Source organism: Ursus arctos, unplaced genomic scaffold, assembly GCF_023065955.2.
Source record: "Ursus arctos isolate Adak ecotype North America unplaced genomic scaffold, UrsArc2.0 scaffold_4, whole genome shotgun sequence".
Lineage (NCBI taxonomy): Eukaryota > Metazoa > Chordata > Mammalia > Carnivora > Ursidae > Ursus > Ursus arctos.
Window position 1 is genome coordinate 15740824 of NW_026623056.1, and position 23577 is coordinate 15764400.

The 23577-nt window shown below is 37.2% G+C and overlaps 1 protein-coding gene across 1 annotated transcript in view; it reads right to left on the minus strand.

The window, feature by feature from the left end:
- Nucleotides 1–23577, minus strand: part of MCF2L2 (MCF.2 cell line derived transforming sequence-like 2) — a 257951-nt gene that overhangs the window by 16494 nt on the left and 217880 nt on the right. Inside the window, exons 24-26 of the mRNA XM_048214906.2 lie at nucleotides 22734–22826; nucleotides 22483–22561; nucleotides 14431–14454 (exon numbers count right to left, since the gene is read on the minus strand). Coding sequence (XP_048070863.2) covers nucleotides 14431–14454; nucleotides 22483–22561; nucleotides 22734–22826 — 196 coding nt within the window. The remainder of the gene's footprint in view (nucleotides 1–14430; nucleotides 14455–22482; nucleotides 22562–22733; nucleotides 22827–23577) is intronic.

Below are 23577 nucleotides of genomic sequence, written 5' to 3' on the forward strand. Positions count from 1 at the left end.
TGGTTTTTTAGATTCCACATGTAAGTGACATAAAATACTTGTCTTTCTTTTACTTATTTCACTCAGCATAATACCCTCTAGGTCCATCCCATGTTGTTGCAAATGGCCAGACTTCATTCTTTTTTATGGCCAAGTAATATTCCATTGTGTATATATACCACTTCTTTATTCACTCATCTATCTATGGACACTTAGGTTGCTTTCGTATCTTGGCTATTGTAAATAATGCTACATTAAACATAAGAGTGCATATATCTTTTTGAATTAGTGTTTTCATTTCCTTTGGGTAAATAACCAGAAGTGGAATTACTAGATAGTATGGCACTCTTATTTTTAGTTTTTTGAGGAATCTCCATACTGTTTTCCATAATGGCTGCACCAATTAATATCCCTGCTATGCTTGAGGGTCCCTTTTCTCCCTGTTCTCAGCAACATTTGTTATCTCTTGTCTTTTTGATACTAGCCATTCTGACTGGTGTGAGGTGGTATCTCATTGTGGTATTGACTTACATTTCCCTGATGTCTTCTTTGGAAAAATGTCTATTTGGGTCCTCTCATTTTTTAACTAGATTGGACTTTTTGGCATTGAGTTGTATGACTTCTTTATATATGCCTTATTGGATATATCATTTGCAAATGTTTTCTCCCATTCAGTAGGTTGCCTTTTTTGGTTTGCTGATGGCTTCCTTTGCTGTGTAAAAGCTTTTTAGTTTTATGTAGTCCCAATAGTTTATATTTTTGCTCTTACTTCCTTTGCCTGGGGAGACTAACCTAGAAAAATATTGCTAAGGCTGATTTCCAAGAGATTATTGCCTATGTTTTCTTTTAGGAATTTTGTGGTCTGGGGTCTTACACTTAGGTCTTTAATCCACTTTGAATTTATTATTGTGTATGGTATAAGAAAGTGGTTCAGTTTCATTCTTTTGCATATAGCTGTCCAGTTTTCCCAACATTTATGGAAGATACTGTTGTTTCCCCATTATGTGTTCTTGCCTCCTTTGTTATAGATTAACTAACCATATAAGCATGGGTTTATTTCTGGGCTGTCAATTGTGTTCCATTGATCCGTGTCTATTTTGTGCCAATACCATACTGTTTTGACTACTATAGCTTTGTATTAAATCTTGAAATCTGGGATTGTGATAGCTCCAGCTTTGTTCTTCTTTCTCAATATTGCTTTGGCTTTTGTGGTTCCATACAAATTTTAGGATTATTTGTTCTAGTTCTGTGAAAAATGCTATTGGTATTTTGATAGGGAATGCATTGAATCTATAGATTCCTTTGGGTAGTATGGACATTTTAACAATATTTTTTCTTCCAATCCATGAGCTTCATATATTTTTCCATTTATTTGTGTCATCTCTGATTTCTTTCATCAATGTCTTATAGGTTTCAAAGTATAGGTCTTCCATCTCTGGTTAAATTTATTCTTAGATATTGTAATGTTTTTGATGCAATTGTAAATGGGATTGTGTTCTTAATTGCTCTTTCTGCTATTTTATTAGTAGTGTATAGAAACACAACAGATTTCTGTATGTTGATTTTGTATCCTGAAACTTTACTGAATTCATTTATTAGTTCTAATAGTTTTTTTGGGGGGGTGGAGTCTTTAGAGTTCCTATATAGTATCATGTCATCTGCAAATAGTGAAAATTTTACTTCTTGCTTGCCAAATTGAATGCCTTTTATTTCTTTTTCTTGCCTGATGGCTAGGACCGCCAGTATTATTTTGGTTAAAAGTGATGAGAGTGGACATCCTTGTCTTTTTCCTGATCTTAGAGGAAAAGATCTCAGTTTTTCACTGTTCAGTATGAGGTTAACTGTGAGTTTTTCATATATGGACTTTATTATGTTGAAGTATGTTTCTTCTAAATCTATTTTGGTGAGAGATTTTTATAGTAAATGGATGTTGAATATTGTCAAATGCTTTTTCTGCATCTATTGAGATGACTGTATGATGTTTATCCTTCATTTTGTTAATATGATGTATCACATTGATTTGCATATATTAAACCATCTTTGTATCACTGGAATAAATTCCCTGATTGTGGTGAATGACTCTTTTAATGTATTTTTGAATTCAGTTTACTAATATTTTGTTGAGGATTTTTGCATCTATGTTCATCCCCTGATGAACATCCCCTAATATTGGTTTGTAATTTTCTTTTTTAATAGTATCTTTAGTTTTGGTGTCAGGGTAATGCTGGCCTCATAGCATGAATTTGGAAGCATTCCTTCCTCTTCTATTTTTTGGAATAGTTTGAGAAAAAAGGTTTAACTCTTTTTTAAATGTTTGGTAGAATTCACCTGTGAAGCCATTTGGACCTGGACTTTTGTTTGTTGGGAGTTGTTTTTGTTTTTTAATTACTGATTTAATTTTGTTACTAGTAATTGTCTGTTCAGATTTTCTATTTCTTTCTGATTCAGTCTTAGAAGATGGTATGTTTCTAGGAATTTATCCATTTCTTCTAGGTTGTCCAATTTGTTGGCATATAATTTTTTGTAGTCATCTCTTATAATCCTTTGTATTTCTCTAGTGTCAGTTGTAACTTCTCTTTCATTTCTGCTTTTATTGGAGTCCTCTCTCTTTTTCTCTTGATGAGCCTAGTTAAAGGTTTATCAGTTTTGTTTAATTTTCAAAGAGTCAACTCTTAGTTTCATTGATCCTTTCTATTTTTTCGTCTATATTTTACTTATTTCCACTCTGATCTATACTACCGCCTTCCTTCTACTAACTTTAGGGTTTGTTTTATTTTTCTAGTTCCTTTTTTTAAAAAAAGATTTTATTTATTCATTTAGAGAGAGCACATGCACACACAAGTGGGGGCAGAAGCAGAGGGGGAGGGAGAGGGACAAGCCGACTCTGTTGAGCATGAAGCCCCATGCAGGACTCAATCTCACAACCCTGAGATCATGACCTGAGCTGAAACCAAGAGTTGCTTAACTGACTGAGCCACCCAGGTGCCCTCCAGTTCCTTTATATGTGAGGTTAAAGTGTTTATTTGAGATTTTTCTTCTTTCTTGAGGTATGTCTGTATCACTATAAACTTCCCTCTTAAAAGAGCTTTAGCTGTGTTGCAAAGATTTTGAACTGTAGTGTTTCCATTTTCATTTGTCTGCAAGTATTCTTTTGTTTTTACTTTGATTTCTTCATTGACCCATTGGTTGTTTAGAAACATGTTATTTAGCTTCCATGTTTTTGTGTTTCTTCTAGTTTTTTCCTGTAACTGATTTTTAAAGATTTTTATTTATTTATTTATTTATTTGTTTGTTTTTCATTTTTTTGAGAGAGAGCTGGGAGATGGGGGAGGGACAGAGCGAGACTCTCAAGCAGGGTCCACACCCATCATAGAGCCCAATGTGGGGCTTGATCTCATGACCCTAAGATCATGCCCTGAGATGAAACCAAGAGTTGGACGCTTAACCAACTGAGCCACCCAGGCACCCAATTTTTTTCATTTTTAAGTAATCTCTACACACCACATGGGGCTCACTTACAGCCCTGAGATCAAGAGTTGCATGCTCTACTGACTAGCTAGCCAGGTGTCCCTCCTGTAACTGATTTTTTTGGGGGGAGGGGCAGAGGGAGAGGAGAGAGAGAATCCCAAGCAGGCTCCACACCCAGCTTGGAGTCCAACGCAGGGCTCAATCTTATAACCCTGAGCTCATGACCTGAGCTGAGATCAAAAGTTGCATGCTTAACTGACTGAGCCACCCAGACACCCCTTGATTTTAATTTCATATTGCTGTGGTTGGAAAGGATGCTTGATATAATTTCAATCTTCTTAAATTTATTGAGACTTGTTTTTTGGCCTATCATGTGATCTGTTCTGGAGAATATTCCATGTGGGGTTCTGCTTCTTATTTAGATTTTACATTACTGTCACAACCTAGGAAGCATAGTGCTAGGACTTCAGAAGGGCTTGAGAATGTATTTCTGAATTGTTAACTGAATAAATGTCATGTCCTCATAACAAACACGTGTCTTTTTTGTGTGGGGCAGAGCAGGGCAGGGTGATTCAGTTAAAATCTAAATTGTCAATCAAGAACAATTTTGTTAAGATGTCCTTTCTTACTAAGTTGATGTACAGATTTTACACAATACCAAGCAAAATTTCAGCAAGTTTTGTAGAAATTGAAAAGCTGATTCTAAAATACACACAGAAATGTAAACAATGTAGAACAGCCAAAACAACTTTAAAAAGGAAGAACAGAATATGGAGGTGGAATAGGAGAACTCTAGGTTCACCTCATCCCACAAATACAACTAGATAACTGTCAAATCATCCTAAATACTCCAGAAATTGACTTAAAGACTGACAGAACAAACTCCACAACTAAAGGGAGAGAAAAGGCCATACTGAGGAAGGTAGCAAGTGCAGAGATGTGGTTTAGGGGAGAAAGAGATCACAGCTGCTGCAGAGGGAAGGGAGTCGTGATCGCAGAGAAGGGTGAGAGAGAGAGGAGCACACAGGGGAATGCACAAGGAGAACGTTTCCCCATAGCCACTGGCTTGGAAAATGAGAGGGGCTGAATTTTCATGAGTTCTTGCAACCAGCAGGGCTGAAAGCCTGGAATCTTAAAGATCAGTGGGCTTGGCTGGGATAGAGCCTGGAGGACACCAAGCTGCTCCTGGAGAGAAGGCAGGCAAACAACCCTGGACCATACAGCATGGCAATAGTGATCTGAAGAATGCCTGAGGCACACAGTGGAGAGACTATTTGCTTTTCTTAGAGTGTGTTCCTGAGAGGCGGCATTCATGGAGATGCCTCTCTGGAAACAAAGGAGATAGTTGGTGTCATTTCCCTCCCCCACCACTCAGCATAATATAGAACCACCTGCAGGAAGCAGTTCCAACACTGGCTGCCTAACTTGCTTACACCAAGCCCCAACCCATGCACTCCAGTGGAACTACTCTTCTCAGGCACACTTGCCTCAGTCCCAGCTTGGTGGGCCCCTCTCCCAGAAGACCAGTACAAACCCTTGCCCACACCACGTCTCCCAGTCAGACAGTTTTGCAAGGCCTCAGTTCTGGTGGAGGTGGTGACAGGTCTCATTTCACAAGCAGACCAGAGCACACTTAGTTAACACTTGCCACATTCAGGCCAGGGACCAAACACTGCTCACAGCAGTCAAGAAGAGCCTCTGCAGATGACTGGCCTGAAGGATAGAGCAGCCAGAACACAATAGCAGAGTGCATGCAGCACACACTGAAGATAATACCTGAAGCACCAGGCCCAGGGCACTACATGACTTCTTCTTTATAAGACCATTATTTTCAGAAGCAGAAGATATAACTGGTTTTTCTAGCATAGAGAAGAAGACGAGACCTAGACAAGATGCCAAGATAGAGGAATTCATCCCAAATGAAAGAACAAGATGAGGCCATGGCCAGAGATCTAAGTGAAACAGATATAAGTAACTTGCCTGATAGAAAATTTAAAGAACTGATCATAAGGATACTCACTGGGCTTGAGAAAAGAATAAAAGACATCAGTGAGACACTTACCACAGACATAAAAGAGCTAAGAAAGAATCAATCAGAAATGAAGAGTGCGATAAGTGAGATTAGAAACATGCTTGATGCAATGAAAGCAGGCTGAAAGAAGCAGAGAAATGAACTAATGACCTAGAAGACAAACTAATGGAAAGCAAGGAAGATGAACAAAATGAGAGGAAAAAACTTATGCAAAGTGAGAATAGACTTAGGGAACTTAGTGACTCCATCAAATGTAATAACACTCATATTATAGGAGTCCCAGGAGAAGAAGAGAGAAGAAAGGGGGCAGAAAATTTATTTGAAGAAATAATGGCTGAAAACTTAACCTCATCTGGGGAAGGAAACAGACATCCAGATTGAGGAGACACAGAGAACTCCCATTAAAATCAACAAAAGCAGGCCAACACCAAGACATTTGGTAATTAAATTTGTAAAATATACTGATAAAGGAAAAATCTTAAAAGCAGCAAAAGAAGTCATTAATTTATAAGGGAAAGCCCATAAGGCTAGCTGAAGATTTTTCAACAGAAACTTGGCAAGCCAGAAGAGAGTGGTATGATATATTCAAAGCGCTAAACAGGAAAAATCTGCAGCCAAGAATATTCATCCAGCAAGGCTATCATTCATAATAGAAGGAGAGAAAAAGAGTTTCCCAGACAAACAAAAACTAAAGGAGCTTGTGACCACTAAACCAGCCCTGCAACAAATTAAAGGGGACTCTTTAAGTGGAAAGGAGAGACCAAAAAGTGACAATATAAAACCAGGAAACACAAAACCAGTAAAAATGAATATTTCTGTAAAAATCAGTCAAGGAACTCACACACAAAAAAAGGATATAATATAATAACATATGCTTAAAACATGGGGAGGAGAGGAGAAAAGAATGGGTTCAAACTTGAACAACCATCAACTTAATATAGACTGTTATTTGCAGAAGACATTATATACAAACCTAATGGTCACCATATATCAAAAAACACTGATAAACATTCAAAGAATAAAGAGAAATAAATCCAAATATGTCACTAAAGAAAATCAGCAAAATGTGAAAGAGAGAAAGGTATGCAAGGATCAGAGAAAATCTCCAGAAACAACCACAAAACAAGTAATAAAATGGCAATAAATACATATCTATCAATAATTACTGTGAATGTAAATGGACTAAATGCTCCAATCAAAAGACATAGGGTGTCAGAATGGATTTAAAACAACAACAACAACAACAACAATAAGACCCATCTATATGTTGCCTACAAGAGACTCATTTTAGACCTAAAGATACATGTAGATTGAAAGTGAGGGGTTGGAAAAACATGTATCATGCAAATGGATGTCAAAAGAAATCTGGAGTAACAATAATTATTGGACAAACTGTACTTTATTTGTTTTTTTAAGTAGGCTCCATGCCCAGTGTGAAGTCCAATGCAGGGCTTGAACTCACAACCCTGAGATCAAGACCTGAACTGAGATCAAGACTCGGATGCTTAATCGACTGAGCCACCTAGGTGTCCTGGACAAACTGAACTTTAAAACAAAGACTGTAACAAGAGACAAAGAGGGGCACTATATAATAATAAAGGGGACAATCCAACAAGAAGATAAAACAATTATAAATATTTATGCACCCAACATGAGAGCACCCAAATATATAAAACAATTACTAACAAACATAAAGGAAATAATCAATAATAATACAACAACAGTAGGAGACATTAACACCCCTCTTACATCAATGGACAGATCATCTAAACACAAAATTGACAAGTAAACAATGTCTTTGAATGACACACTGGACCAGGTGGACTTAACAGATACATTCAGAACATTCCATCCTAAAACAGCAGACTATACATTCTTTCCAAGTGCACCCAGAACATTCTCCAGAATAGATCACATATTAGGTCATAAACAGGCCTCAACAAATGCAAAAAGATTGAAGTCATACTATACAAACTTTTCTGACCACAATGCTGTGAACCTAGAAGTCAACCCCATGAAAAAATCTGGAAAGACCACAAATACACACAGGTTAAGCAACATACTACTAAAGAATGAATGAGTCCACCAAGTGTCCAACACCTTTGGGATACAGCAAAAGCAGTCCTAAGAGGGAAGTACATAGCAATACAGGCCTACCTCAAGAAGGAAGTAAAAAACCTAATCTTACATCTAACGGAGCTAGAAAAAGAACAACAAATGAAGACTACAGCCAGCAGTAGGAAATAATAAATATTAGAGCAGAAATAAATGGTATAGAAACTTAAAAAAAAAAAAACAGATCAATGAAACCAGGAGCTGGTTCTTCGAAAAATTAATAAAAGTGATAAACCTCTAGACAGACTTATCAAAAAGAAAAGAGAAAGGACCCAAATAAATAAAATCACAAATTAAAGAGGAAAAATAACAACCAATACCACAGAATACAAACAATTATAAGAGGATATTATGAAAAACTGTATGCCAACAAATTGGATTACCTACAAGAAATGGATAAGTTTCTAAAAACATATAAATTACCAAAACTGAAACAGGAAGAAATAGAAAACTTGAACAGACCAATAACCAGCAAAGAAATTGAATCAGTAATCAAAAACTCCTAACAAAGAAAAGTCCAGGACCAGATAGCTTTACAGCTATCTGTAGAATTCTCCAAACATTTAAAGAAGAATTAATACAAATTCTTCTCAAACTATTCCAAAAAACCAAAGAGGAAGGAAAGCTTCCCAATTCATTCTGAGGCCAGCATTACCCTAATACCAAAACCAGACAAAGACACCACAAAAAAAAATAAATAACTAAAACTAATATCTCTGATGAACATAGATGCAAAAATCCTCAACAAATATTAGCAAACCAAATATAACAATACATTAAAAGAATCATTCACCATGATAAAGTGGGATTCAGTCCTGGGTGGCAAGGGTGGTTCAGTATTCACAAATCAATCAACATGATACATCACCTTAATAAAAGAAAGGATAAGAACCATATGATCATTCCAACAGATGCAGAAAAACATTTGACGGAGTACACATCCATTCATGATAAAAACCCTCAACAAAGCAGGATAGAGGGAACATACCTCAACATAATAAAGGCCATATATGGAAAACCCACAGCTAATATCATCCCAAATAGAGGGAAACTGAGAGCTTTTCTTCTACAGTCAGGAAAAAGACAGGGATGTCCGCTCTCACCACTTTTATTCAAACTAGTACTGGAAGTCCTAGCCACAGCAGTCAGACAACAAAAAGAAATAAAAGGCATCCAAACAGGCAAGGAAGAAGTCAAACTTTCACTATTTACAGATGACAAGATACTGTATATAGAAAATCTAAAGACTCCACCAAAAAATGCTAGAAACTAATAAATGAATTCAGTGAAGTCAGCAAATACAAAATCAGTGTACAGGAATCTGTTGCATTTCTTTTTTTTTCTTCTTTTTTCTCTCTTTTTTTTAAAATTTAAATTCAATTAGCGAACACATAGTTCATCATTTAGTTTCAGATGTAGTGTTCAACAATTCATCAGTTGCATATAACACCCAGGGCTCATCTCATCACATGCCCTCAATGCCCATCACCCAGTTACCCCATCCCCCGACCCACCTCCCCTTCATCAACCCTCAGTTTGTTTCCCATAGTTAAGAGCCTCTCATGGTTTGTCTCCCTCTCTGATTTCTTCCCACTCAGTTTTCCCTCCCTTCCCTTATGGTCCTCTGCACTGTTTCTTATATTCCACATATGAGTGAAACCATATGATAATTGTCTTTCTCCAATTGACTTATTTCATTTAGCATAATACCCTCCAGATCCATCCACGTCGATGCAAATGCCAAATATTCATCCTTTCTGATGGCTGAGTAATATTCCATTATATGTGTGTGTGTGTATATATATATATAATACATTATATAATTATATATATAATATTACCATATATTATATTATATATTATAAATTTTCTATATATATATATATATATATATATATATATATATCACATCTTTGGCTATTGTGGACATTGCTGCTATAAACATTGGGGTTCAGGTGCCCCTTTGTTTCACCACATCTGTATATTTGGGGTAAATACCTAGTAGTGCAGTTGCTGGATTGTAGGGTAGCTCTATTTTTAACTTCTTGAGGAACCTCATACTGTTTTCCAGAGTGGCTGTACCAGCTTGCATTCCCATCAACAGTATAAGAGGGTTCCCCTTTCTCTACATCCTCACCAACATTTGTTGTTTTCTGTCTTCTTAATTTTAGCCATTCTGACTGGTATAAGGTGGTATCTCATTGTGGTTTTTTGGTTTGTATTTCCCTGATGAGAAGTGATGTGGAGCATTTTTTCAGTGTCTGTTGGGCATTTGTATATCTTCTTTGGAGAAACACCTGTTCATGTCTTCTGCCTGTTTCTTGACTGGATTATTTGTTTTTTGGGTGTTGAGCTTGGTAAGTTCTTTATGTATCTTGGATACTAGCCCTTTACCTGATAAGACATTCTCCCATTTCATAGGTTGCCTTTTAGTTTTATTGACTGTTTCCTTTGCTGTGCAGAAGCTTTTTATCTTGATGAAGTCCCAATAGTTCATTTTTGCTTTTGTTTCCTTTGCTTTGAAGACTGTCTAGCAAGAAGTTGCTGCATGGCATTTCTATACATCAATAATGAAGCAGCAGAAAGGGAAATCAAGGAATCAATACTACTTACAATTGCACCAAAACCAATAAGATACCTAGGAATAAACCTATCCAAAGAGGTGAAAGACCTATACTTTGAAAACTACAAAACACTGATGAAAGAAATAGAAGATGACACAAAGAAATGGGAAGACATTCCATGCTCATAGATTGGAAGCACAAATGTGGTTAAAATGTCCATACTACCCAAAGCAATCTACACATTTAATGCAATCCCTATCAAAATACCACCAGCATTTTTCAGAGCTAGAACAAACAATTCTAAAATTTGTATGGAACCACAAAAGACACTGAATAGCCAAAGCAATCTTGAAAAAGAAAAGCAAAACTGGAGATATCACAATTCCAGACTTCAAGTTATATTACAAAGCTGTAGTAATCAAAACAATATGGTCCTGGCACAAAAATAGACACATAGATCAATAGAACAAAACAGAAGCCCAGGAATGAACACACAAATATATTGTTAATTAATCTTTGACAAAGCAGGTGAGAATATCCAATGAGAAAGACTGTCACTTCAACAAATGGTACTGGCAAAACTGGACAGCAACATACAAAAGAATGAGACTGGACCACTTTCTTATACCATACACAAAAATAAATTCAAAATGGATTAAGCACTTAAATGTGAGACCTGAAACCATAAAAATCCTACAAGAGGACACAGGCAGTAACTTCTTTGACATCAGCCACAGCAAATTCTTTCTACATATGTTCCCTGAGGCAAGGGAAACAAAAGCAAAAATAAACTATTATAACTACATCAAAATAAAAAGCTTCTGCACAGCAAAGTAAACAACCAACAAAACTAAAAGGAAACCTAAGGAATGGGAGAAATATTTGTAAATGACATATCTGATAAAGGGTTAGTATCCAAAATACATAAAGAACTTATAAAACTAAATACCCAAAACACAATCCAATTAAAAAATGGGCAGAAGACATGAATGGACATTTTTTCAAAGAAGACATACAGATGACCAACAGACACATGAAAAGTTGCTCAACATCACACATTATCAGGACAATGCAAATCAAAACTACAGTGAGATATCATCTCACAGCTGGCAGAATGGCTAAAATCAACAACACAAGAAACAGCAGGTGTTGGGAAGGATGTGGAGAAAGGGGAACCCTCTTACACTGTTGATGGGAATGCAAACTGGTGCAGTCATTCTGGAAAACAGTATGGAGGTTCCTCAGAAAATTAAAAATAGAACTACCCTATGACTCAGAAATTACACTACTAGGTATTTACCCAGAGGATACAAAAATACAGATTGGAAGGGGTATATGCAACCCGATGTTTAAAGCAGCATTATCAACAATAGCCAAACTATGGAGAGAGCCCAAATGTCCACTGACTGATGAATGGATAAAGAGGGGGTAGTATATATACACAATGGAATATTACTCAGCTATAAAAAAGAACAAGATCTTGCCATTTGCAAGGACATAGATGGAGCTAGAGAGTATAATGCTAAGGGAAATAAGTCAATCAGAGAAAGACAAATATAATTTGTGATATAATTTCACTCATATATGGAATTTCACTCATATGTGGAATTAAAGAAACAAAACAAATAAGCTCAGGGGGAAAAAAGGAGGGGGGAACAAACCAAGAAACAGACTTTAACTACAGAGAATAAAGTGATGGTTACCAGAGGGGAAGTGGGGGAAAATGGGTTAATAGGTGATGGAGTTAAGGAGTGTACTTGTGATGAGCATCAGCTGTTGCATGTAAGTGTTGAATTGCTTGACTGTACACCTGAAACTAATATTACACTGTATGTTAAGTAACTGGAATTTAAATAGAATTTTTTTAAAGGAAAAGCAATGTTGAAGGATTTGATTTTAAGGCTTATTATAAAGCTACAGGAATCAAGATAGTAAAGTATTGATGTGAGGATAGAGAAATAGATCAATGGACCAGAATAGAGCATCCAGAAATGGATGCACTTATATAACTAGTCAACTGGAGAAATGGTATGGTAATGGACTAACTGGACACCAATAAACAAAAAAACTGAACTTTGATCCATGTTTCACACCATATACCAAAACAAACAAACAAAAATCTCAAAATGGATTAGAAACCTAACTGTAAAATTACAGAGATAATCTCTGTGACCTTAGACAAAGATTTCTTAGGCACATACCAAAAATATGATCCATAAATTTTTTAAAACTTGGATTTCATCACAATTAAAATCTTCTTCTTCAAAAGATACTCTTAAAAAAAAATTAAGTATACTCCATGCCCAACATGGGGCTTGAACTCACCAATCCTGAAAGACCCTGAGACTGAGCCAGCCAGGCACCCCCAATAGATACTCTTAAGAGTATGAAAAGATAAGCTCCACACTTAAAGAAAATATTAGCAAAGCATAAGTCTAATAAAGGATTTGTATCTAGGGTATATAAAAATGAACCTCTCAAACTTAATAATAAGAAAACAATGAGCAGAAGTTTTGAATGGACACTTCACCGAAAAAAGATATATGGAGAGCAAAGAAGCACATGAAAAGATGCTTGACCATCAGTCACTAGGAAAAAGCAAATTAAAACCTCAATAACCTACTATTCTACACCTATTATAAGTCTGGCTTAAAATTAAAAGACTGACCACATCAAGTTTTGGTGAGGAATGTGGAACCAGTGAAACTCTCATGCGCTACTGTGGGAATAAAGATGGTATTACCAACTGGGAAGATAGCAATTTCTTAAAAAGGTAAACATGTACCTGCCATATGGCCTAACCATTACACTCTTAGGTGATTACCCAAGAGAAACAAAAACACATGTCCACAAGAACACTTATACTTGAACATTAATAGCCGCATTATTCAAAACAGCCCAAGAAAGTGTAAATATTCATTGACAGATAAATGGATAAAGAAATTGGGTTATAGCCAAACAATGGAATACTACACCTCACTTAAAAGGGATGTACTATTGTTATACAATGCAACATCAATGAATCTCAAAATAATTATGCTGAGTGAGAGAAACCAGACCAAACAAAGGACATGCTGTATGATTCTCTTTATGGAATGACAGAAAATTCAAACTAATCTATAGTGACAAAAAGAAGATCAGTGACCACCTGGGAAGCAGTGGGAGATAAGGGAAGGGCAGGAGGAAGGTAATACAAAAGCGCATTTGGAAACTTTTGGTGTTCATTATCTTGCTTGTGGTGATGCTTTCACAGGTATATACATGTGTCAAAACTTATCAAATTGCATACTTTAAATATGTGCACTTTACTATGTTAATTATAAAGTTGTTCTAAAAATAATAGTTTGGGGTACCTGGGTGGCTTAGTTGGTTAGGCATCTGACTCTTGGTTTCAGCTCGGGTCAACTATCTCAGGGTCCTGGGACTGAGCCCTGCGTCGGGTTCCACGCCCAGCACAGAGTCTGCTCATCCCTTTCCTTCTGCTCCTCCTCCTGCTCTCTTTCTCTCTCTCAGATGAATAAATAAAATCTTTTAAAAAATAGTTTAAGGGGGCACCTGGGTGGCACAGTTGTTAGGCGGCTGCCTTCGGCTCAGGGCGTGATCCTGGCGTTCTGGGATCGAGTCCCACATCGGGCTCTTCCACTGAGAGCCTGCTTCTTCCTCTCCCACTCCCCCTGCTGTGTTCCCTCTCTCGCTGGCTGTCTCTCTGTCACATAAATAAATAAAATCTTTTAAAAAAGTAGTTTAAGGCCTCTTCCCAGAAACTTTAATAAGCTAAAATGCATATTCCAAGCCATTAACCCTAGCTGCCCTAATTCCACCGTTCTAGGGTAGGACCCAGCTATCTACATTTGTAACAAGCCCTTCAAGTAATTCTAATGCAGGCTATCCCTAAAACATCCTCTGCGAAACTATGGTAAGGATTTCTAGAACAATCTTGTGACTAGAATGTTGCTTCTGGGGAAAACAAGTAATTTTTTCTACTGGGGTTGTTACATCTTCCTGTCATATGCCTCCAGAGCATTCATAGTCAATTACCTTAACATATATTTAGCACAGGATTAATAGTTTAAGAGTAAATCATAGTTTTTCCCCATATTACCTTTATATAAATTAAAATAAACTATACAATGTAGTTATTATTTCTTGGCAAAGGCCAATAAAGTTTAAATAAGGAACTTACATCACTCGGTTGTTGTGACAGAAAACTGATGTGGTGGTTTTCCAGTCACAGTTCCTAGTTTATCTTTTTCCTCATCTCGTCACGCATACCCACCCTTGCATCTTCCTGTCCAACTAATGGTCAGAGAAGACACAGAAAGAATGTGAAATGGTTGCATTCCTGATAAGTCTCTGAGGACAAAGTTTATCTTTTCATATTTACATAACTTTCCTTACCAAACACACAAATCATTGTCAGTATAAATGATAAGAGATCGATTTTCCACATGCGACTAGCATTTCTTTGCCCTCACAACATTACCTGAAGGAAATATCTGAACTCAATTGATGCTTGTAGATTTTCCTACCAAATATCCCTGCTGCTATGAGGATCAACTGAAAAAACAAATGTGAAAGGGCAAAGCCTACTCAAAGATGATTGTTAATTATTTAAAGGAGTAAGCAAGTGATACCTGTGAAAATGGTGCAGGAAAAAAAAAAAACTTCAAAAATTCTCTTCTCCATGAAAACATAGAAAAAACTGGCAAAAATAGTCAGAAACAATATTTTCAGGACACTAGAAATTAAACAAAGGCTTAGAGCAACCAGGAGAACATTTATTCAAGAAAAATGGCTAAATCTTAATATGAACAGTGAGTTTGTGGTGTTTTGGCTGCTCTGTTCCCAACCTACCCCTTCTTGATGGTAGCCTTAGAAATCAAGAGCCTACAATCATGGTGAAAATTAGCAATCTAGCAACCATAGGAAGGGGCAGAACAGGGTTAGAGTTCATTTAAAATCTCATTCCCAGAGAACTGTCATTATTTGACTTGTTTGGAGGTTCCTTGGGATACCCTACTTACAAGGCTATCTTTATTAGACCTATTCATAGCTAGAACAGTGTGAAAAACATTTTTCCCAGGGGCATTTATTGAAAATTACTAGAGGCAATTGTTTAACTTCTTGGCTGCCTACTAGAAGCACTGGATAACAGCTGGGGCAAAAATAGGCTAACTGAATGTTTAAAAGGAAAAGCTTGGGAATGAGAGGTCCATAGTGGCTTTGAAAAGCTCCCAAATTTTCCTGAGAATCTAGAAGACCATGTACAAATGCCCAAGTATGTGTGCATATTCAGGACAAATCTAAGAAGGCCTTATGCTCTCATATCTGGTGGGGAGAAATCCAGGGAATCTGCACAAACAGCAAGTGAAGGCTAAGGTGGAATTGTCACCTGCTTGGCTGTCTGTTGAAGGTGTGCTGAAAGTGCACCCCAATATCCACACAGGGCTCATGGCAAAGACTGGACAAGTTACTAAATAAACAAATAATAACAAAACAACAAATAATACCAACAAAAACCACTGGAGGTGGAGACTCCGATTTCTAAAATTGCCACATTATGTTATTAAATGTCCAGTTTTCAACAGAAACATTGTAAGCCATGTAAAGAAACAAAAAAGCATGACCCATACATTAAAAAAAAAAGCAATCAAGAGAAACTGTCCCTGACTCTAAGATAATTAGACTTCCTAGACCAAGACTTTATTTTTTTAATAATATTTTTTTATTATATTATGTTAGTCACCATACAGTACATCCCTAGTTTTTGATGTAAAGTTCCATGATTCATTACTTGTGTATAACACCCAGTGCACCATGCAATACGTGCCCTCCTTAATACCCATCACTAGCCTATCCCATTTCCCCCCCATCCCCTCTGAAGCTCTCAGTTTGTTTCCCAGAGTCCATAGTCTCTCATGGTTCATTCCCCCTTCTGTTTACCCCACCTTTCTTCTTCCCTTATCTTCTCCTACCGATCTTCCTACTTCTTATGTTCCATAAATGAGTGAAACCATATGATAACTGTCTTTCTCTGCTTGACTTATTTCGCTTAGCATTATCTCCTCCAGTGTCGTCCATGTTGCCGCAAATGTTGAGAATTCGTTCTTTTTGATGGCTGAGTAATATTCCATTGTATATATGGACCACATCTTTTTAATCCAGTCATCTGTTGAAGGGCATCTCGGTTCCTTCCACGATTTAGCTATTGTGGACAATGTTGCTATGAACATTGGGGTGCATATGGCCCTTCTCTTCACTACATCTGTATCTTTGGGGTAAATACCCAGTAGTACAATTGCTGGGTCATAGGGTAGCTCAATTTTTAACTTTTTAAGGGACCTCCACACTGTTTTCCACAGTGGCTGTACCAACTTGCATTCCCACCAACAATGTAAGAGGGTTTCCCTTTCTCCACATCCTCTCCAACAATTGTTGTTTCTTGTCTTGTCAATTTTTGCCATTCTAACTGGCGTAAGGTGGTATCTCAGTGTGGTTTTGATTTGAATTTCCCTGATGGCTAATGATTTTAAACATTTTTTCATATGTCTGTTAGACATTTGCATGTCTTCATTGGAAAAGTGTCTGTTCATATCTTCTGCCCATTTTATGATTTGTTTATTTGTTTCTTGTGTATTGAGTTTGAGAAGTTCTTTGCAGATCTTGGATACCAGCCTTTTATCTGTAGTGTCATTTGCAAATATCTTCTCCCATTCCGTGGGCTGCCTCTTAGTGTTTTTGACTGTTTCCTTGGCTGTGCAGAAGCTTTTTATCTTGATGAAGTCCCATAAGTTCATTTTTTCTTTTGTTTCTCTTGCCTTTGGAGATGTGTCATGAAAAAAGTTGCTGTGGCCGATGTAGAGGTTGCTGTCTATGTTCTCCTCTAGGATTTTGATGGATTCCTGTCTCACATTGAGGTCTTTCATCCATTTGGAGTTTATCTTTGTGTATGGTGCGAGAGAGTGGTCAAGTTTCATTCTTTTGCATGTAGCTGTCCAATTTTCCCAGCACCATTTATTGAAGAGACTGTCTTTTTTCCACTGAATGTTTTTTCCTGCTTTGTCAAAGATTAGTTGCCCAAAGAGCCGAGGGTCCATTTCTGGGTTCTCTATTCTGTTCCATTGGTCTATGTGTCTGTTTTTGTGCCAGTACCATGCTGTGTTTGTGATCACAGCTTTGTAGTACAGCTTGAAATCCGGCATTGTGATGCCCCCAGCTTTGTTTTTCCTCTTCAACAATTCCTTGGCGATTCGGGGCCTTTTCTGGTTCCACACAAATTTAAGGGCTGTTTGTTCCAGTTCTTTGAAAAATGTCATTGGTATTTTGATCGGGATGGCATTGAAAGTGTAGATTGCTCTGGGTAGCATAGACATTTTAACTACGTTAATTCTTCCAATCCATGAGCATGGAATATTTTTCCATCTTTTTGTGTCTTCTTCAATGTCTTTCAAGAGTGATTTGTAGTTTCTAGAATATAGATCCTTTATGTCTCTGGTTACGTTAATTCCGAGATAACGTATGATTTTTGGTGCTATTGTAAATGGGATGGATTCCCTAATTTCTCTTTCTTCAGTCTCATTTTTCGTGTATAGAAATGCAACTGATTTCTCAGCATTGATTTTGTATCCCGCCACATTACTGAATTGCTGTATAACTTCTAGTAGTTTGGGGGTGGAGTCTTTTGGGTTTTCCATATAGAGTATCATGTCATCTGTGAAGAGAGACAGTTTGACTTCTTTGCTGATTTGGATACCTTTTATCCCTTTTTGTTGTCTGATTACTGTTGCAAGGACTTCTAGCACTATGTTGAATAATAATGGCGAGAGTGGGCATCCTTGTCGTGTTCCTGATCTTAAGGGAAAGTCTCTCAGCTTTTCCCCATTGAGAATGATATTTGCTGTAGGCTTTTCATAGAGGGTTTTTATGAAATTGAGGAATGTACCCTCTATCCCTACACTCCGAAGTGTTTTAATCAGGAAAGGATGCTGTATTTTGTCAAGTGCTTTTTCTGCATCAATTGAGAGGATCATATGGTTCTTGTCTCTTCTCTTATTAATGTGATCTATCACACTGATCAATTTGCGAATGTTGAAGCACCCTTGCATCCCAGGGATGAATCCCACTTGGTCGTGATGGATAATCCTTTTAATGTACTGTTGGATCCTATTAGCTAGGATCTTGTTGAGAATTTTGGCATCCATATTCATCAGGGATATTGGTCTGTAATTCTCCTTTTTGATGGGGTCTTTGCCTGGTTTGGGGATCAAGGTAATACTGGCCTCATAGAATGAGTTTGGTAGTTTTCCTTCTGTTTCTGTTTTTTGAAACAGCTTCAAGAGAATAGGTATTATGTCTTCTTTGAATGTTTGGTAGAATTCCCCGGGAAATCCATCAGGCCCTGGAGTCTTTTTTTTTTTTTTTTTTTTGGTAGGTTTTTGATCACTGCTTCAATCGCTTAATAATTAATTGGTCTGTTTAAAAAATCAATTTCTTCCTGTTTCAGTCTTGGTAGTTTATAGGTTTCCAGGAAGGCATCCATTTCTTCCAGGTTGTTTAATTTATTGGCATAAAGCTGTTGATAAAAGTTTTTAATGATCCTTCCTATTTCATTGGTGTTTGTTGTGACCCCTCCCTTTTCATTCATGATTTTATTAATTTGGCTCCTTTCCTTATTCTTTTGAATAAGTCTTGCCAGTGGCTTATCGATCTTATTTACTCTTTCAAAGAACCAGCTTCTAGTTCTGTTGATCTGCTCTACTGTGCTCCTGGTTTCTAATTCATTGATCTCTACTCTAATCTTGATCACCTGCCTTCTCGTGCGTGCATTAGGCCTGTTCTTCTGTTCCAGCTCCAGCTTCTTGAGGTGAGAATATAAAAACTGCATTTTAGATTTTTCTATTCTTTTGAGTGAGGCTTGAATGGCTATGTATTTTCCCCTTAGGACTGCCTTTGCTGTGTCCCATAGGTTTTGGACCATTATGTTTTCATTCTCGTTGGCCTCCATAAATTGCTTAAATTGATTTTTGATTTCCTGGTTTATCAAATCATTCTTGAGCAGGATGGTTCTTAGTTTCCAAGTGTTTGAGTTTCTTCCAAATTTTTCCTTGAGATTGAGTTCCAATTTCAAAACATTGTGGTCTGAGAATATGCAGGGAATAATTTTAGTCTTTTGGTATCGGTTGAGACCTGTTTTGTGACCCAGCATATGATCTATTCTGGAGAACGTTCCATGTGCATTCGAAAAGAATGAGTATTCTTTTGTTCTGGGGTGTAGTGTTCTATATGTATCTATGAGGTCCATCTTAGACCAAGACTTTAAATCAACTATTTAAAACTGTTCAAAAAATTGAAGGAAACCATAAAAAAAGAAAGTATGAGAAAAAACTCTCATCAAACTGAGAAAATAGAAATTATATTTGAAAGGGCCCATAGAAATTCTGAAATAACTGAAATGAAAAATCCACTAGAGTGGCTCAAAAGTAAATTTGAGCAGGCAGAAGAAAGAGTCCGGGAACTTAGATATAGGTCAATTGAAACTATCCAGTTTGAGGAAGAGAAAGAAAAAGAGTGAAAAAGAATTTACAGAGCCATAAAGACCTGTAGGACTCCATCGAGTGTACCAACATAGACAGAATGGGAAATCCAGAAGAAGACAGAAACAAAGGGGCTGAAAGAATACTTAATGAAATAATGGCTGAAGACTTCCCAGATTTGATGAAAAACACTAATCTCCACATCCAAATGATCTATCTACAAACTCCAACAAATATAAATTCAAAGAGGTCTACACCTAGACACATCAAACTGTCAAAACATAAGGAATCTGAAAGCAGCAAGAGAAAAGCAACTTGTCGCATGCAAGACATTTTTTAAAAATGTTACCTCTCATATATATATATATATATATATATATATATATATATATATATATATATAATGTTACCTCTCATACACACACACACACACACACATATTTTTAGAGAGATGGTGTACACATGTGCTCAGGGGAGGGGCAGAGGGAGAGAGTGAAGCCCAAGCAGGCTCCATGCCCAGCACAGAGCCCAATGCAGGGTTGTAAGATCACTACCTGAGCCAAAATCAAGAGTCGGACACTTAACCAACTGAGCCACCCAGGTGCCCCAAAATATTTTCAATAAGATTAATAACTGATTTCTTATCAAAAACTATGGAGGCCACAAAACAGTACATGATATGACATATTCAAAATGCTTAAAGAAAGCAACTGTCAACCAAGAATTCTATATCTATGGCCAACTGATTTTCAACAAGGGTGCTGTCTTAGTTCAGGCTGCTATAACAAAGGACCACAGACTGGGCAGCTTGTATACAACAAAAATTTATTTCTCACAGTTCTGGAGGCTTAGAAGTCTGAGATTACAGAACCAGTGTGGTTGAGTTCTGGTGAGGATCCAATTCTGGGTTGTAGATTGGTGACTTCTCATTATATCCTCACACAGCAGAGAGCAGACAGAGGAAGCAAGTTCTCTCATGGCACTTATAAGGGCATTAATCCTATTCATAATGGCTCAACTCTTTTAACCTCATCTACTCTTAATTACCTCCCAAAGTCTTCTCTTTCTCATACCACTGGGTATTACCATTAGGTAAAGTTCTAACACATGAATTTTGGGGAACACAAACATTGTTATGGTACTTGAGTCCATAACGATTGCCAAGACCATTCAGTAGAGAATAGAATAGTCTTTCTAACAAATGGTTCAGGTACAGAAGGATATATATACACATGTGGAAAAATAAACTTAGATCCCTAATTCACACCTTATATAAAAATTAACTCAAAACAGATCAAGGAGTTAAAACTAAATTTTTAGGAGAGAGCACAAGTGTAAATCTTGGATTAGGTAATGGTTTCTTAGATATGACACCAAAACACAAGCAACCAAAGAAAAAATATATAAATTAGACTTCATCAAAATTAAAAACTTTTGTGCCTCAAAAGACATCATCAAGAAAACGAAAAGACAGCCCACAGAATGGGAAAAAATACTTGTAAATCATATATTTGATAAGAGTCTAGTACCCAGAATATATAAATAATTTTTACAACAAGCACAAAAAGACAAATAAAGTAATTAAAAAACGGGCAAAGAAGTTCTCTAGACATCTCTTCAAAGGAAATATACAAATGGCCAATAAGCACATGAAAAGATGCTGAAAATTATTAGTCATTAGGGAAATGCAAATCAAAACCACAATGAGCTACCACTTCGCACCTACTAGGGGGGAAAGAAGAAGAGGAGGAGGAGGAGGAGGAGAGAACGACAATGACAATAAGGATGACAATCACAAGTATTAGGGAGGGGAGAAGATGGAACCCTTATACACTGCTGGTGCAAACAAGAAACGGTGCTAGTACTTCAGAAAACAATTTGGAAGTTCCTCAGAAAATTAACATAGGTTTACCATATGGCCCAACAATTATTTATATACATACATATTCTTTCAGAGGTTCACACAAAAATGTGTACACAAGTTCCCATAGCAGCATTATTTACAATATCCAAAAAATGGAGAGCACCCAATATCCATCAACTTCCAAATGGATAAACAAATATGCTATATCCATACAATGCACTATATTTCAGCCATGGAAAGGAACGAAGTACTGAGACATGCCACAACATGGATGAACACTGAAAAAATTATGCCAAGTGAAAGAAACTAGACAGAAAGTGCCAGATTTTATATGATTCCATTTATGTAAAATGTCCGGAATAAGAAAATCCATAGAGATAGAAAGTAGATTAGTGTTTGCCAGGGGCAGAGGGGAGCAGGGAGAAGATGGGGAATGACTGCTCATGGGTACAGGGTTTTTTGTTGGGGAGGGTGATGAAAATGTTCTGGTAATGGCTGTACAACCTTGTGAATAGACTAACACTCATGGAATTGCACACTTTAAGAGAGTGCATTTTATGGTATGTTAATTATATCTCAGCTTTGAAAAAAAAGCAGTACAGCTTCTGAAAGTAGTATTGGCCATTTAAGTCCCCATTAACATAATCTTGGGTGGCTTTCAGATTTGGGGTTGAGTAAGTTGATCTTGGCAATTAGGTATGTGGGGGGAACACAGTCGAAAGGGACACTGCCACACACAACCACAAAAAAACCCCACACAACTTAAAGCAGGCACAGGTGCTTCCAGGTACCATGAAAATGTGGCCCACAGTTATTTTCCTGGCCAACCATTTCCTTCAACAATATCCTTCACCAACACTGTGCACACCCACCACAAAGTTGGAATCAGTACAACTCTCCCTACTAAAGTTAGCAAGGTAACCTTACCTTTAATATTGTTTTGTTGTTCCATCAGTAATTTACTTATTTCTGAAAACCAACAATCTCTGATTTCTTTTGAAGGTGCCTGCAAATTGCAGATAAGAAAATACTATGAGTATCAGGTCACTTGGAGCATTAACTGGACAGGGTTTTTATTCTCTGGGTGACCTCTAGAATAATGAGATAGAAAACACTCGCCAAGCCATGGGAACACAGGAAAGAGTAGCAGACACCTATGGGGAAGACACGAGCTTTACCTGCATGATGTATTTTTCGAGTCCGTTTTGGTTGGCAATTTCAAACTTTCGGCTGCTCCCCCTTCCAAGCTGGCGAATTGAAAGTGTCATCAACTATTGTAAAGAAAGAAGAAAAATTCCTGTGCTACCATATTCTGATTTTAAAATTGTCCCTGTCAGCTACTCTTGTTCTTTCTACCCTTGATAGCTCTCTTCTTCCATCTTCCTTCCGCGCGTTTTGTTGCCCTCTGTTAATGGCCCCAGGGAGCATAAAACACAAGCATTGTGTGGCACAGTGTCCTCTGTCCTCTGTGTTTCAGGGGACAACACAGACTGCATCTTTCCATATGTAGGGCTGCAGCCCTCAGTCTTTAAGCAAAGAGATCACTTCTCCATTAACACCTAAGTATTTCTTTTTTTAAAAAAATTTTTATTATGTTATGTTAGTCACCATACAGTACATCATTAGTTTTTGATGTAGTGTTCCACAATTCATTGTCTGCGTATAACACCCAGTGCTCTGTGCAATACGTGCCCTCCTTAATACCCATCACCGGGCTAGCCCATCCCCCATCCCCCTCCGCTCTGAAACCCTCAGTTTGTTTCCCAGAGAACACCTAAGTATTTCACAAATCTGTACATAATAGTCACTGAATTAGTATCCATTAAGAAACATAAATAACAAAAGCTACCATGAATAATTAACAACTTTAACCACAAGAGCACAAATGTGTGTGGTGTGTGTGGAGGGGTGGGAGTGGTCTCATCACCAGCTATGAAGTATTTCGTACGCAGGCTAGAGATGACACTTGGTGTGGACATGGGTTCCTAGATCTCCAGAGTTTTTGCCAACACTTGTATGCAA